General features: G+C 36.7%; 1 protein-coding gene across 3 annotated transcripts in view; it reads left to right on the top strand.

The window, feature by feature from the left end:
* The window catches only part of LOC111044245 (glutamate receptor ionotropic, kainate 2), a 45767-nt gene that overhangs the window by 13783 nt on the left and 15041 nt on the right, over nt 1–16943 (top strand). For all 3 annotated transcript variants that reach the window (XM_022329335.2, XM_022329336.2, XM_022329334.2), the window contains exons 5-11: nt 3114–3255; nt 5319–5501; nt 6618–6770; nt 8294–8515; nt 10584–10790; nt 13195–13279; nt 15242–15380. In XM_022329335.2, coding sequence (XP_022185027.1) covers nt 3114–3255; nt 5319–5501; nt 6618–6770; nt 8294–8515; nt 10584–10790; nt 13195–13279; nt 15242–15380 — 1131 coding nt within the window. The remainder of the gene's footprint in view (nt 1–3113; nt 3256–5318; nt 5502–6617; nt 6771–8293; nt 8516–10583; nt 10791–13194; nt 13280–15241; nt 15381–16943) is intronic.

A 16943-nucleotide genomic window follows, 5' to 3' on the forward strand; every position in this document is an offset into this window, starting at 1 on the left:
CTTGGCCTCGGCCGGTGGGATACCTGGCGGTGGTGGGGCGACCGGTGGCGGTCGGCGGCGTCAGGCAGCGGCCGGCGGCGGCCGGACGACTGGCGGCGGCCGGGCGACTGGTGGGGCGACCGGTGGGGCGACCGGCGGCAGCCGGACGACTGGCGGCGGGGTGACTGGTAGTGGTGGGCCAGTCTACCCACTACATACAAAAAAAATATATATATATATCCTCTGGTTCTGTTGATACTGACCTTTAATACTTACCTTTACCGCCTTGGATTTGAGCTTGGAACCTCCAACTTGGGAAGCTGACTTGCTAACCACTACACCATAGAGGATTCATGTTTAAAGACTTAAATTATATAGAATATGATACTTCTTCCGACTGGTGACGATAGTGGGGCGACTGGTGGCGATAGTGGGATGACTGGTGGCGATAGTGGGATGACTGGCGGCGATAGTGGGACGACTGGTGGCGATGGTGGGATGACTGGTGATGATAGTGGGGCAACTGGTGGCGATAGTGGAGCGACTGGCAGTGATATTGTGTGGCAACTGGTGGCGATAGTGGGGCGACTGGCGGTGATAGTGGGGCGACTGGTGGCAATAGTGGGGCGACTGGTGACGATGGTGGGGCGACTGGTGGCGATAGTGGGGCGACTGGTGGTGATAGTGGTACGACTGGTGACGATGGTGGGGCGACTGGTGGCGATAGTGGGACGACTGGTGATGATGGTGGGGCGACTGGTGGCGATAGTGGGGCGACTGGTGGCTATAGTGGGACGACTGGTGGAGATGGTGGGGCGACTGGTGGCGGTTGGATGACTGGTTGTGGTTGGATGACTGGTGTTATGGATTGAGGTCTACTTCTAATGAGCAATCCATCGATGATAAGCAAACTCCATCCACTGGAATTTCCTTCGAATTTCGACTCCTCATCCAGTAGGGTCATGCACGCTTGCTTGATGATGTCTGGAAGATTGATGATACTGAAGATGGTGTAGTTTGGAGTTTTGAAGGCAACATTCTGAAACTCTTCTTGATCGAAGAAGGTCTTATCAAGGGTGCTGCGGAAATATGTTGCCTCCAATACTAGATTGAAATTCATTGCTCCATGTGTCTGCAGTTGTTGACTTTTTTAATTTTTTTTTTAAATTTTTTTTTAATTTTTTTAAATTTTTTTTAAATTTTTTTTTCAATTTTTTTTTCTTTTTAATTTTTTTTTCAATTTTTTTTTCTTTTTAATTTTTTTTTTTTTTAATTTTTTTTAATTTTTTTAATTTTTTTTTAATTTTTTTTTTATTTTTGTTTTTAATTTTTTTTTTCTTTGGGTGACCTTGAGGTCAGGGTGGTTGACCTGGATGACCTTGAGGTTAGGGTGGTTGACCTGAATGACCTTGAGGTGGGTGTGGTTGACCTGGATGACCTTGAGGTAGGTGTGGTTGACCTAGATGACCTTGAGGTGGGTGTGGTTGACCTGGATGACCTTGAGGTGGGTGTGGTTGACCTGGATGACCTTGAGGTGGGTGTGGTTGACCTGGATGACCTTGAGGTGGGTGTGGTTGACCTGGATGACCTTGAGGTTGGGGGTGGTTGTCCTGGATGACCTTGAGGTTGGGGGTGGTTGACCTGGATGACCTTGAGATAAAGGCGGGTCCTGGGACACTTGTGTCCCAGGACCCGCCTTTTATATCTACTTACCAATTTTGGTGACCTTATTTTAAAACATTGCAGTATTCATGGAACATCTGGAAGAATAGATTCAGAAAGTGTCCGGATGATAGCAGAAGAAATTTGAAATCGATCTCTCCAAACATATGGTAGTTAAATGAAATGTTCATTGTGAGGTGATAGATTTATTCAGCATCTGTTGTATTGGTTCCTCTGTTGCTCTATGTTTGTACGTAGCCATGGCCTTGAGAGAGCCAGTTGCACTGTTTGTTAATTCATAATCCGGACTGAATACCACGAGAACCAATCAGAGAAGCCTTCTATTAAAAAAAAACCCTGCTCTGATTAATTCTCATGAAATTTAATCCTGATTGAACAGGCTTTTGTGCTACTGGGCCTGATATTTTCATGTTTCAAAATCAGCTAAAAACGAAATCGAAAAAAACATAATATTCCATCAGCTGCTCCTATTTCCTTTCATGATGTCATTTCATGACACAAAACAAACTTATTGATATTGATGTTCCTTGTAAATACACAAGTAAATACTAAAGTTGTCAATTTCGATGGAAATTAAAATGAGTTACATGTTGGTTTTGATCCAAATTTTCATCCCTAAGCTTTTGGTTTTAAGCTAAGATCAAAGAAAGAAATCATATAATGGTAGTCAATAATCAAAGTGATTGAATACACTCTATTCAGATTTATGCAAATTTACATTAAAATGATCCTACTTCAATATTTATTATAGTAAAGTTTAGGACATGAGAAATTAGCCACAATATCTTATACTAACTATTATGGATGAACTCTTATGTATGAAATGAATGGACTTCCATGGAAGAAAGAATCAGTGGATTGGCTGCTTTTACACTTTCGGATAAGTGAAACAAAAAGTGAGCGACAAGCATAATCTCAAAAACGATTATAACAATTTTGGTAGAATTTAGATTATAAATGTTTCACAAAAATAATCTTATCTTTTAATTCCCGTAGCGAAGCACGGGTGCCCTGCTAGTTATAATAATAAAATTGATCCAGATTACATGATAGACATATGTGTGGCATGCATCATTCTCCGTGATCGCATCGGAGTGGGATCGGTACGCTGTATGACAGGTATGTCCCCGGCATTCAGCCATTAAAACTTGGATCTCATTATCTTAATGAGTGTGTCATTTATGTTAACTCATAATAGATTTGAAAAATCTATAATCTATCATTTTGGGGCATCTCAAGAGGATACTTTTGTATTTTATGGTGATGTTTTTCGCTAAATATTTTCCTTCTGATTTGTATACTGACTTGTTCTGTTTGTTTGAAGGAAGCAGATGATGGGGTGGAACCTGTATTTTCCTATGATCTTTAAAAAAATGAATCCGTATTATGTATTTTTATACTGTATGGAAAACTTTCATCCCTCAACTTAATAATTTAATACTGTTCCTCAGACCAATACTTCGTAGAATCAAAAACGCAGGTGAAAAGTTCATTGTGCTAGACTGCTCTATAGGAAAGCTGTTCTCAGTATTGGAGCAGGCGATGCAAGTTGGACTGATGGGTGATGACACCAACTATATTATTACTAATCTGGTAAGTGAATTAACATTTTCTTTAACACACCTGATAAAAATTTTCAATCTATAACTATTCAATCTTCAAATCATTTATTAATCCATTCATTTTATTGCGGTCCAGTCATTTTCACACACTCTAGCAGGAAATCATGCTGTGCAAGATGGTGTTAAAAGTGTAGTGTCCTTCGCAGCATCAAAGGCTGATTTCCTTGCAGACAAAATCAAGCGAAATGCGAGGCTCAGTATTCCACCGAGTGTTTGAGCTGCAATGAATAGATGACGCAAAAGATCACTAGAAGGATGTTGTGGAAGCGTACGGTACTGCATTTGTGAACCCAGTTTCTACTGAAGAAGTAGGTGCAGTCATTTATAAGACCCGATATGACAAAGCCTCTGGGTCTGATGATGTCTTAACAGAATTTATCAAGCACCATGGACAAAGACGAACCTCCTGGATTTCTCAATTGTTCACAGTGATCATGGATAAGGGTAGAATACCAAGAATGTGGAAGAAATCCAATGTTGTAGCTGTACTGAAGCCAGGGAAGGATAAGGAGACCTATCAAGTTATCGACCTTCTTCCGTCATAGTTACCGATCCTTTTATCAGTCATACAGAAGCTCTTTGGAAGGATTCTCCTCTCGAGAATAAGTAGCAGAGTGGAAGAATTTCTACCAGTTGAGCAGGCGGGCTTCAGAAAGGGTAGAAGCAGTGGTGAGCAGGTGCTTGCACTCTTGAAGTTACAACATTTATTGAACATGGATTCTAGATGAAAAAGAAGTTGAGTGCTGTATTTTGAAGCTCAGAATATATGATACTGTATGGAAGGCTGGGATACTCACAAAGCTGGCACACACTCTGCATTGTTGAAAGTCTGTGAGGCTCTTTGGAGCCTTTCTGAGTGATCGAACATTCAAAGTGGTGCATGGGGGAATGAAACATACATACGGGTTTCACAGAATGGACTTCCCCAGGGCTCAGTTCTGTCGCCATTACTTCTCAACCTTAAAACAGCAGACATATTATATTATGTCATTTTGTATTTCTTTCTCATTGATTCTCACTCTCAACAAATCACAATGGTTCATCTACGCTGATGACATTGTTCTTTTAGCTCGTTAGGGACCCACTCATGATTTGAATGCCCGGAGGAAGAACTAAATGATAATCTGAGTGTATTGAACAAGTACTGCATTCAGATTAACAGTACTGTCTGAATAACAGAGAAGCTGACCGCCAGTTCAACCTAGTTTTCTGAGGGAAGAGAATGAATAACAGTAAGGCTCCTTTCCCTACATAGAAGTACCTAGAACTGAGACTTGATAGAACTTTGTCTTTCCGCCAGCACTCAAAGAGTCTCAAGAACAAGTTGAAGTCTAGAAATAATAAAAGTAAATTGGCTAGTAAGTAAGTTTAATATAAGTAAATTTGCTGGTACCTGCTGGGGATGTAGTTTTAAGGCTCTTCAAACATCCAGCCTGGCACTAGTATATAGAGCAGCAGAAATACTGCTCATCAGTATGGGGGCGCTCCTCCCACAATAAGAAGATAGAATTAGTTCAAGACCCATCTCTGCCAGTGCCAGGAATGAACCTGAGGAGAAAAGTGTGGTGCAGACTGAATCGGTTCCCTCATGCACAAACCACTTTATGGTCATTTCCTAATCACCTTAATAATTACTATTCTCACTAAGGTACTGCAATAATATTGTAAAATATATTATTTTTGTGAATGAATTATTGCTGTTATAAATATAATTATATCAGCAATTTCATTATTGTGAATGAGTGTTTGCTTGAACTTTATTGTTTTCATTGTATCATAACACAAAATTCAAATATTACATTTTTACATAAAAACAACAAAAAAGACAAGAATCAAAAATCAACATCATATCAGATATAGCAGGATGATTTGAATCACAGCTATTCACTATGGAAGCTACGAAAAATACAAAAATAAACTTGCTAACTGTGTCATCCTATCATTTCCATCGAATTTATAACGCGAATCTCACTATAAAGTATTCATTTTCATGCATATATGAATGTCTATTATAATCATGTTTGTCAAATGTAGGACATGCAGACCATCGATTTGAGTCCTTTCATGCATGGTGGAACAAATATCACAGGTCTGAGGATGTTTGATCCCGAAGATGAGGAAGTCAAAGAAGTTCTTGACAATTGGAAAGAATGTCCAAAAAATTCGAAAGATGGAGAGGATTGTGCCCCAGTCATTGGTCCTGAATCACAGGTTCATGTAAGTTTCACTATCTGGCTGATATTACAATAAGAAAGAATTCATGATTAATTTAACAATGTCATCATAGTTATTGTAGAAATGTCCCATGAAAAAAACATAATACTTTGTCTTTTCCACTCAGTAGCTATCTTCAAATGAAAGTATTTTTCCTAGATACAGTAGTTTTATTGCTAAAAATCTCATGTTTCAATTTACATGGCGTTATCATTAGTTAGAGTATCAATTTTGCATGAAAATCTATTTAGGAATGACATTTCTATATTGCGTTTTAATTTCAAGGATGAATTTATTTTTAATGCATGGAATTATTAAACGATCTAATAGCCTCCCCAGATCTTATATATTTAATGATAAATCTTTGAAGAGGGAAACATTACATAGATTCTGTATACTATAACAGTTCCATAATTACTATTCAAAATTGAATTTGAATTTAAATTAAATGCCCCCAACAATAGCAGCTTGAAAATGTTCAATTATTGGCGAATATTGATTGATTATTGATGAATTGAGCGATTATTATTGAAGAATTGTCCTTTGATGGATTAAAAAATACCACATTCATTTTTCAATTATGAACAATCTCAACCCCTCTGATGAATTCTTGAAACTACCTTTCTCTATCATTTTATAGCTTTCCTTCATTTAAAAATATCAGAGAAGCTTCACTTTCTATAAGTTAATAGTAACATGTCATATTTCTGCTGTGAAATATAGTATAAACCATTTTTAAAAACTTTGTAGTAGAAACTAGAAAGTTTTTATTTACTGATTACAAGAAGTAATGATGGTTTCGCCATGTTGTACTGGCATCATCAGACTCCTCAGTACTTCAGTAACTATATTACCCACAGTTTGACACCCCACTGTCACGCATTTGATTTGCTAGCACATGGTACAAATCCACCATTAAGATTCCAAACAAACTTTATGGTCCTATCTTATTGCTTTGGAAATTCGGAACTTATCACTTCTTTTACCGATTGGGAACATATTTTGAACTTCCGATAGGTAATAGAGTTACTATACTCAGTACAAAATGGCGGCAATACGGTCGTAAGTTTTCGAACATTGGGTTTACTTTGTATTGTTTGAAAGTGATTTATTTTGTAGCTGGAGACAATTCTGGTGATGGATGCTGTTTTCCTATTTGCGGTGGCTCTCCAACACTTGAGCCACACCATGGACTTCGCGGTCACCAGTCTCAATTGCTCAGAAGATCGCAGCTGGGATCACGGCTACAGTATCATCAATTTCATGAAAGTGGTAAAAGAACGTTATTAGGAATAAGAGAAAAATTGATTTCCATTATAAACCTTTCATTAATCAACAATTCATAAATAAATTTATATTTGTGATTGCACCACTTTCACTTGTAATACATTACAGATTGAATGAACGACTTTATTCGGATTTACTATCAGCATTGCTCGAATGTAGTGTATCATAAAAGAATGCTTAGAATTTGAAGAGAGTAATTTGATCACAATTGAACACATCAGTCGATATGATATAGGTGTGGAGTTTGGACTCCACATTATTAGGTGGACTTTGTATGGAGATGTTCTAATTCATTACTCTCATGTTTCTTTTTCATCCAATTATATTGAGAAATCATAGATGAACAAACCAGACTGTCAAACAGGCAAACCATAAGGAAATCTTTCTGAATGTTATAAAAAAATTCATTTTGGTTAATTATATGATTTTCAGTGTCTTCTTTAGCTTCATTGTAGCTTTCGATTGTAGCTGTCCATCGTTTTCTGTCCAGAGCTGTACTTTTCAGTTGGATGTAGCTCTGGATCCCTGAATCTTCGGTTACTTGCTTCAGATATTGTAGCCGGGGTCTTCCACGAGCCCTTTTCCAATTATTATACCTTCCAGTATTCTTAACGTCTAAATACATGGCCAAGCTAAGAATGCCGTCTGTCCTTTAAAGTACGTAAAAGAGATCGCTTTTCCTCAACCCTTTGAAATACTTCCTCATTAGTAATTTTATCCGTCCATTTCAGCTTGAGCATCCAACACCATACTTAATAATAGGTCCAGGTTTCTGAGCCATAGAGTGCAATACTCCAAATGCAGCTTCTTATTAATCTTTTCCTTATTTGTAAATTGAGACTATTTGAGGAAAGAAATGCCGCTTACTGATGAAAATAGCCTTTGCTTCTCTTATACGACGTCTTATATCATCTCGGTCCCTTCCATCTCCGGAAATGATACTACTCAAGTATTTAAATTTTTTCACTTGATTGAGGGCATTGTTATCTAATTTTATTAATTCAAGTTCAGGGTCCTTGGAGAAGATCGTCACTTCTGTCTTCATTAATTTTATTTATTTTCAGTGTAGTGAATAGTAAATGATAGACAAATTATGCATGTAATTGAAAGAAATTTATGGATGCAATTAAAAACTCAGGTTGTATGAAACAAGAACATGAAGCAAAGTTCCATATTGCTCTTGAATAAGCTAATTTTCTCAAGATCTGTTCTAAAATTAAAATTATAAGAAAAAATCGAAAGCCAGCACCAAGCTCTACCTTGCTTCGGCCTATTAGCAAGACATATTATTCTATATAAGTTATAAACTTGACATATCCTTGACGATCCTTGCTTGAATTTTGGATCCCAGATCCCAAACACTGCCATGTTAGTTTTAGTGTGACTTTTCGTGTTGGTTGAAAATTTCCAATCAAATTTAAAAAATAAAACAACTCCACCTTGCAATAAATTGTTACTAGTTCCACAAAATAAATATGTATTCAATGTATTACATTCATTTTTCGCAGAGCGAACTGAAAGGTTTATCGGGTTTGATTAAATTCGATCATCAAGGATTTCGCACAAACTTCAAACTGGACATTATTGAGTTGACATCGACTGGACTGAGGAAGAAGGGCTCTTGGAACACAACACAGGGAGTCAACCTCACTTCCATCGCTCCGGGCTCTTCGGGCGATCAGGGGGTCGAAGATCTCAGGAATATGACATTCATTGTCCTCACTGCGCTTGTAAGTCACCACTCGTCTTCTCACTTTTTCTTCGTCTTCTTCTTCTTTTTTCAAATTCAAATAAAAAATCTTCTTCTTCTTCTTCTTCAGGTGATTATTTGATAGCACAACCATTGCCTTCTCTATGAAGAGGCAGAGGTATACAAAGACTGTTTGTAGGAGGCTATAGATACGGTAATTAATGGCTCAATAACACCCTCATAAATCCTTCAAAACAATCTCTAGACCAACGCCGCAGCTCAGCAAGTGAAACATGGATAGAAATCAGACGTCAGGAAGACGTTTGTCAGCGTGCGTTCGAACACCTGGGGAGGGATTTCTCTTCCGTCTGTCTGCATACGTCCGTCTGTCGCTGTGTGCGTTTGCTGGAGGTGAAAATTAATGGCTGGAGAAAGAGAAAAATCTAGAAAGAAAGATTTTCAGAGCAAGAATGGAAAAAGTTTGAGAACGTTACAGAACGATCATACAATAGTATGATAATTAAATATAAGCATTAAATAATTACAGCCAAGGAAAGAGAGTAGGCCTACGCATAAGTATTTATGTTGGGCGGGTTGCCTATCGTGCCCCGTAGGAACGGCATCAACATAGTACCGGACATTAATTTATTGACAAATACTATTTATACATTATTATAAATTAAATATTAACAATGAAATATATTATATTTATAATGTTAGACTAAATGCATCCCGACACATAGACTCTAGACTCTATAGTGGGATGCTTCACGTTGGTGCAACTTGCAACAGGAACTCAATGTTCTCTTTATGTGTACAGTGTCCCACGAAAGGTGTAACAGCCAAAGACCATAACAACGTCAATAACTAAAAAACTATCAGTCAAAATCATATTCTATGGATATGGTTGGAAAAAGATGGAAAGTTCCAATAAGATGCATATAATTTGTTCCATTGTTTGACATTTTTAAACTTTGATGAGCGCTCAAAGTCGAAAAAAGTACATTCATTCAGTTCAAAGTTAGGAAAATTGACGTTTTGATGACGGTAAGTGGGCTAGTAGGTCTATTTCAAAAATTATTATCGAAAAATTGATAGATCTTGAAAACTACTAAGGTCGATAAGGAAATATTTTTTTGTTGTAAATTTTATGTAGAATCTTTGGTCTCTCGGCTGTTACACCTTTCGTGGGACATCTATATATAAAAGCGAAATGTCACTGATACAGGGGTTGAGCAGGCACCCACGTTCTGCTGAGGTATAAAAATGTTTAAACTTGATACAGTAGTTCAGCTAGGGTATAGAAATTTTGTTTTGAGTGGTCTTAAAAATTACGCCAAAGATACGCCCAGTATAGGTGCTATTACTGCGTTTTTTTAGCGTTCTCCAGCGTTTTCTTAGGCAGTTTCTTTTCTCAATTTTTTCATTAAGTTTTTCAATGCATTTCTTACATTTCGCATGCAAATTCATACTTGAGGGGTTGGATATAGATGTTTGTTAAGTTCTCCATATCATCCCTGTTTCAAATTTCAAAGAACCATTAGACTGAAATACAATAATTCTTATAATATTCTAACCAATTGGAAAATACCTAAATATTTATTAATTCTTATGAAAATAAAGATTTCTGCAACCCTGCACTATATAATTCAAAGAAAACTGAATTGAGCTTGAAAGTCTCTTTTGACTTTTTACGGAAGAAAGTAAGCTCAAATGGAAAATTGCAGGTGAGCCTGCTGATCCTAAACTTTGATGATCCAGCCGGCTGTTCAGGGAGCGGAGCCCCCTGGCTAGACGGACAAGGCGAGCGAAGCGAGCCTGACGGCCATTTCTGTATGATTACCATATCAAAGCCAACAACACGATTGCAGGGACCCGTATTTTAAAAAATACAGTAGTTGAAAGAAAATATTATTTAAATTTGCAATCTCTTTGACTACTGAGAAGCCTTTTGAATTTATTTTATTATTATCAATAATATTGATGTTTTATTTATCTATCAAAATCATACATAGCAAGTAATATCTTTATTATATTATATCTAAATTACAATACTATATCTAAATTTATAATATCTAATATATTATAATTTTCTCGCTAATTTTCAGACACATCCTTATGGAATGTTGAAGGAAACTAGTCATAAATTAACTGGTAATGAAAGATTTGAGGGATTCGGCATAGACCTTATTCATGAGCTGTCACTCAAGTGTGGCTTCAACTACACATTTCGCCTGCAACCGGACAAGAGCAGTGGAAATCCGAATCCGAAAACAGGCAAATGGAACGGCATGATTGGCGAAGTACTAGCTGGGGTGAGTACTAGCATCGCTTCTCAACACTACAGTGAGAATCACTTTAAACTGTCAGCACTCATCATGGCTTTGGATTCATTTATTTAATTTTCCCATTTCTAATTTGTACTCTAATTTATTTAGAAATGTCAATGAGGCTCGTAAAATAAATGAATGTCAGCTTTTCTATTTTCTACGTCAATCTATTGGTCGAAGTAATTAAGTAATATAAGATCATGTATCCTATTCAACCAATGCTGATAGTCACGAGTGAATCTCACTATAGCTATATTTGTTCTAGCAGTACAGCCCAATATGACCCTTGGCCGCTTCCACTACAGCTCTCCACGCTTCTCAGTCCTCTGACATTCTTCTCCACACTCTACATCCCATTTTTTAAGATCGGCTCTCTCACTTCATCCTACCACCTTATTCTTGGTCTTCCTCTCTTCCTCATTGAATGCAGCCTCTCTTTCTGCTATTTCGATTTAGCATATTTTTGTTGTTTGGTAAATGATTATCAAATGAAGCATGATTCTCTCAATGAGAATTGCAGTCTTACTAGGCAGTTGGATGGGTTTTCATGATGGGTCTGAAGTTCTTGGGCTTAATGTTTGATCACATGTTGACCTGGGAACACCAAATAAATTTCGTTTTTACTAGGTTATCTATAGTTATGTATTTGTTAAGGCAGTTGAAGAATCTTGTACCGGAGAAATACCTCAGAAACTCATATTTTGCTTTTTCCAAATCATAATTGCATACGGAATTTTAGTATATAGAACAACTGCCACATCAATAAGGTCCTACTTTTGCAGAAAAAGGCTATCAGAATATTGTCAGGTGCAGTAAACAGGAGCAAAAATGTTAGCTGTTATAAATCTCTATATTTTTTATGTAATCATGCATACTAGAAAGAACCTCCATAACTTGAAGAAAAGCTAATCATAACCACATGATTATGATACTAGGAAAAATGACAACATTGATTTTCCATATCATCGTCTTGTCATAAGCATGAAACACTATGACAGCATCGGTTTGAGATTGTACAATAAGTTGCCATTGGATATTAAATATTGTGAAAACATTGCTATCTGCAAAAATCACTTTTTGAGTGGCTGGTTTTAAGAAAATTCTATTGTTTGACAGAGTTTTTTGATCCTACTTGATATAATTCTACTTTGAGACTTTAAACTGTTATCGTATTACTATGACTTTGTCAATTATTACCTATATTGGTCTACGACAGTAAAATCTATTTATTAATTTATTTATCTAGTGTTGAGAGTGGTTATGCCGGGGACTCATGTCAGTGTCGGGCGCCTCCCATATGGATATCATATCATATCCATACTGAGGACGCACGACGGTGTTGAATGCCACTGCATTAAAATTGACTCAGCTCAGGAATTGTGAGTCTAGCTTGGTACAAGGTGAGCTTAGCTTGCTTAGCTCATACCTGTGAGTAATTATTTCCTTATACATTCAGTGTATATAGGAAAAAGTAAATGATTATTCGATTCTATTGAATTATTAAATATGTAATTCAATAGATATCATTTCTTGGACCGATCATTAGTTTGCAGAATATAATTGTATTGTTCGATTTAATCCAAATCTTAATGTCTGCAAGATATTTCCATATCATATTCAATTATGAAATCTGTTGAATGAAGATTGATACTGTGGAGAATTTACTAATGAAGTGGATTTGACAACAAAAACAGTATTTTTGAATAATATTTATAGGATTTTGGTAGGAATAGTCGGGAGTCAAATATTTGGTACAGTGGTACCGATAATAGTCGATTAAATCTATGGTTAATTGGGTGAATTGGAGGCATCGATGTTGTTATTTATGAGGCATGCTGACACTTCAAAGTGGATATAGTTTATAATAAAATAAGGTTACCGTACTGTGAGTCCAAATTTATATTCAATCACAGAGCGATCAGTGAGTGAGTGTATTACACAATTCAAAAAGTTGAAGGATTACCCTATCGAATTGGATATGATATTTCCATAGCCAAATCATTATCTCGTTTCTTATCTCAATTAACATTAACACATTAATAAAATATAAATTATTATCAAATTATCAATACCGGTACTGTAACATATTTCCATACTTTCCAATCATAAGGTTATTAATATTATAAACTTCATATTATAAACTTCCTGCATTGGTTGAATGGGAATATATGATGCTATTTTCAAGGAATGCTGACAATTTTAAGTAAAACTCACTGTACCACATTCGTCTTAATCCATATAGGCTACCTATTTTCTGCAGTGCTCATCATTGTATTTGCTTTTTTCATGAGGTAATTGAGAATTTGATCAGATAGGATTTATCAACTTCAAATAATATGAAATAATCTGTTAAAAAATTAAAGTTATCTATCTCATTTTTTTATTACAGAGAGCGGATCTTGCAATAGCTGACATCACTATAACAAGAGAGAGAGAACAGGATGCTGACTTTACCATGCCTTTTATGAATCTTGGTGAGTCGTTTTATAGTCGTATTAAGACAAGCTTATGCTATGATGATGTCACAATATTATGATATTGGTTATCTCCATGTTTTATGCCCATACTTAGGAAATGGTGTCAGGGGAATATGATTATATGATGAAAATATACAATGTTAAAAAACCACCGGGAACGAATTTAAAAAAAATTCGGGCACAACTAGATTATGTGTAGTATAGTGCTGGCCATTATAATTATTCTCCCGTACAAATAATATTAATTCAAAACAAATTGTTCTAGTTAATTCTTTTGAAAAGCTATTGACTAGGCCAGGAAAATACATCAGAATTATGAAACAACCAAGTAGTGGACATTAACTTTTCAAAATGTCTGTAGTTTTATCATTAACACAATGAATTCGCTGGTAATTGATATTATATTCTGTATTAATTAGGAGCACTGCTATATCCTACATCAAATAACGGTTAAAGCATTTAAAAACATCATTTTTTTTAATTGCCATCCGTTTAAATCTTTTAAGGATTCAGCTTATTTTCAATTTCTTCCACCTAAAGAGTTAACAACATTTTTCAAGGTTAAGCTGTAATGGATGATCAACATATTATTGACCGAGCAAAGTGAGGTCTAAGATTCAAGTCGACGGTTTGGCATTTCTCTTAATGTTTAAATGTTTATATGTTGTGCATTTACGGCGAAACGCGGTAATAGATTTTCATGAAATTTTACAGGTATGTTCTTTTTTAAATTGCGCGTCGACGTATATACTAGGTTTTTGGAAATTTTGCATTTCAAGGATAATGTTTTTATAAAAGGAAAAAGGATCCTCCTTCATACGCCAATATTAGAGACAAAATCAGACTATAGAATTATTAATCATAAATCAGCTGTCGAGTGAATTATAAATCGCATGCCATGACGCATGCAATTCAATATCTCAATGTAACTTGGTAATAATCAGCAGCTGTGTAGAATATAAATCGCATGCCTCATTGAATGCAATTTTTATGCACTATTAAATAGGATGCAAAGAACTTATAACAGCTTGTCTGGGCGCCTAGAAGTCTCCTTGTTTTATAACGTAAAGCGTTATAATTATGATAATTAAATCTTGTGTAAACATGATCTGATCAAATAAATAATTGGTGTATCAGTGAGGATGTGGTTAGGGACGTCGTTCAGTTATAAATGTTATTTATTCTATTGGTAAAATTTTTGTTCATTATTTGTTATTATATTCTTCAATTTTTATAAGTTTTGAAATTTGGATTCTCTATTTGTTTTATTTTTACTTTTTCCATAAGTATTTGAAATCTTTGTATTTTTCATTTTTGAATAAGGTGGTATTTTTGTTGTTTGTATTATTTTTCTCATTATTTTTATTTTTTAATTTGTATCTGTACAATTTTTATTGTTAAGGAGACATATTTGGGGAAACCCGTTGTCTCCATTGTGAATAAATAAATAAATAAATGCACTATTGATTGCGTGCAATAGCGCATGCAATTAATTACTAAAATAACATAGTATTGTCTCTGCTTTGAACTTGGGCAGTCCTGTTGCCAGTATGTCTTGAAGATGATTAGCTTTTGATGTTAGCATTTTTGATACACCAACCCCAACAGCCATTAGCTGTTTTCACACCGATATCTCGCCGACACGACATACATACAGGATTTACTCTGATGGACAATAAATATAAGAGGAGGCTGCGGTTTATAACTGCAGGAGGTCCACTGCTCACAGATCTACTAGTAAAATTGGAACCTTCTGGACTTAAGCTTAACCTGTACTTTTCTGCAAGTTTTGTAATACTAAGTTTGTTAACGATTGAATAAATATAAAAGTAAACATATTGAAAAATAATATTAACCAAAATTGTATATTACCTATAAGACATTACCGTATTCATATTTAATGATTATTCAATTGATAAAAAACTGAAACAGTATCATAATTGATTGTATATATTGCAGGTATCAGTTTATTGTACAAGAAACCCATGAAAGAGCCACCAAGTTTATTCTCATTCCTGTCACCATTCAGCTATGAAGTTTGGGGATATATGATAGCAGCTTACATAGGAGTATCAATTTTATTATTCTTCATGGCAAGGTCTGTGTTAAAGCTATTTTCTATAAATTTATTTATTACATTTAGTACACTAACACTTACAGAATAGAACAACAAGATCTAGCACCAAACTATTTTTATTCCAATTAGAGCAACATGTAATTTAAATATAGAATAGAATCAAAATATTTGACTATAAAATATATCCTGCTGTCCATCCGCTTGAATTCTGCCATTTTCTCCGCATCTTCTCCCTCGCCATCCTCTTCCTCATCCTCGGACAGATGTGGCTGGAGCTTGATGCCTTCCTCGTGCACAGTAAACCTCTTACTGGCACTCAAGATATCCTCGACCTCACATAGGTCAGAAAATTCCGGCGCTAACTTCGCGGCAAGCTGATTAGCACCCGAGGACAGGTGACATTCCTTCCTGTAGACTAGCTGTCCAGAGTTCACCTTCATCCTCTTTTTCCAATTATAATACCGGTTGGCATTATAATTCTCGTCTCCAATATCTGAAACTACATTCTGTGTGGTTTCCAGCACCGGCAGTCTTCTTGGCTGCACTGCTCGACAATGATTTGCAGCTCCTTGCTGAAAATTATTCTCCTTCTTCCGCCTCCGGTACAGATTTTCCGGACAGTTGAACCTCCAGTGTCCAGCTCGTTTACAGTGCCAGAAAATGAACGTTCCACGGGCTGGAGAAATTTTCTGAGAGTTAAATTCCTCTTTCCTAGTCTTCTCCACTGCTCCTAGGTGTTTCCGGACTTGAGAAAATTTCTTCTTCTCCTTCTTCTTCACATAAATAATTTCAGGTGTCTTCATCGACCTCCACATGTCAGACTGGGTCTTGACAGTAGCAGGCTAGAGTTGATGGCTTCTTGCCGCATTTTTGGTTAAGTTAACTACTCCAGTGTGCTCTTTGACGAGATGAGGATCCCATTCCACTGACCGGGAATAGGGGTCTATTTTCACCCGGTGCTCACGAAGAAACTCCATTCCAAGCAGAATATCTGGAGAAAGTCCTTCCATTATGTTGAGTGATGTTGGTACGGTGATTCGGCCAAATTCCAGGTTGATTACAACACAACCAATTAGACGAGTGGCTGCTCCATTAGCCATAGCAGCGCTGCGGTGCACAGGCTCTCGTTTCACTGTTTCTAAACTATTAAAAGCTTTAGAGCTAATATAGTTAGACTATGCTCCGGTGTCAAGAAGAGCACTATAATGTCTGTCTCCCATTTCCACTGTAGTGAAGAGACGGCTGTCATCCTGGAGCTCCGGCTCTAGCTGTATTTGAAGCCTCGTTTTATCCACAGCTGTTTTATCAGAAGTCTTCTTCTGCTCTCTCTCACAGGAACAATTTGGTCGTGGCTTCCCGCACTTTAAGCAGAGTGAAACCTCCGGACACTCTGACCTCCAGTGTCCCACCTTCTTGCACTGCCAACACAAGGGGCCTTCTATAGGTTGTTCACTCCGGGGCTGTGTGGTAGTTGTCTCTTGTCGAGGCTTGGTCTGCTTCCTCGCCTCCTCCTGCTTCACAGCTCGATGTCTCTGTTGAGCACTCTTTTCCTCGAACTTAATTCGTTCATATCGTCTCGCTAAG

This window comes from Nilaparvata lugens, chromosome 2 (assembly GCF_014356525.2).
Source record: "Nilaparvata lugens isolate BPH chromosome 2, ASM1435652v1, whole genome shotgun sequence".
In the NCBI taxonomy this organism is placed as follows: Eukaryota; Metazoa; Arthropoda; class Insecta; order Hemiptera; family Delphacidae; genus Nilaparvata; species Nilaparvata lugens.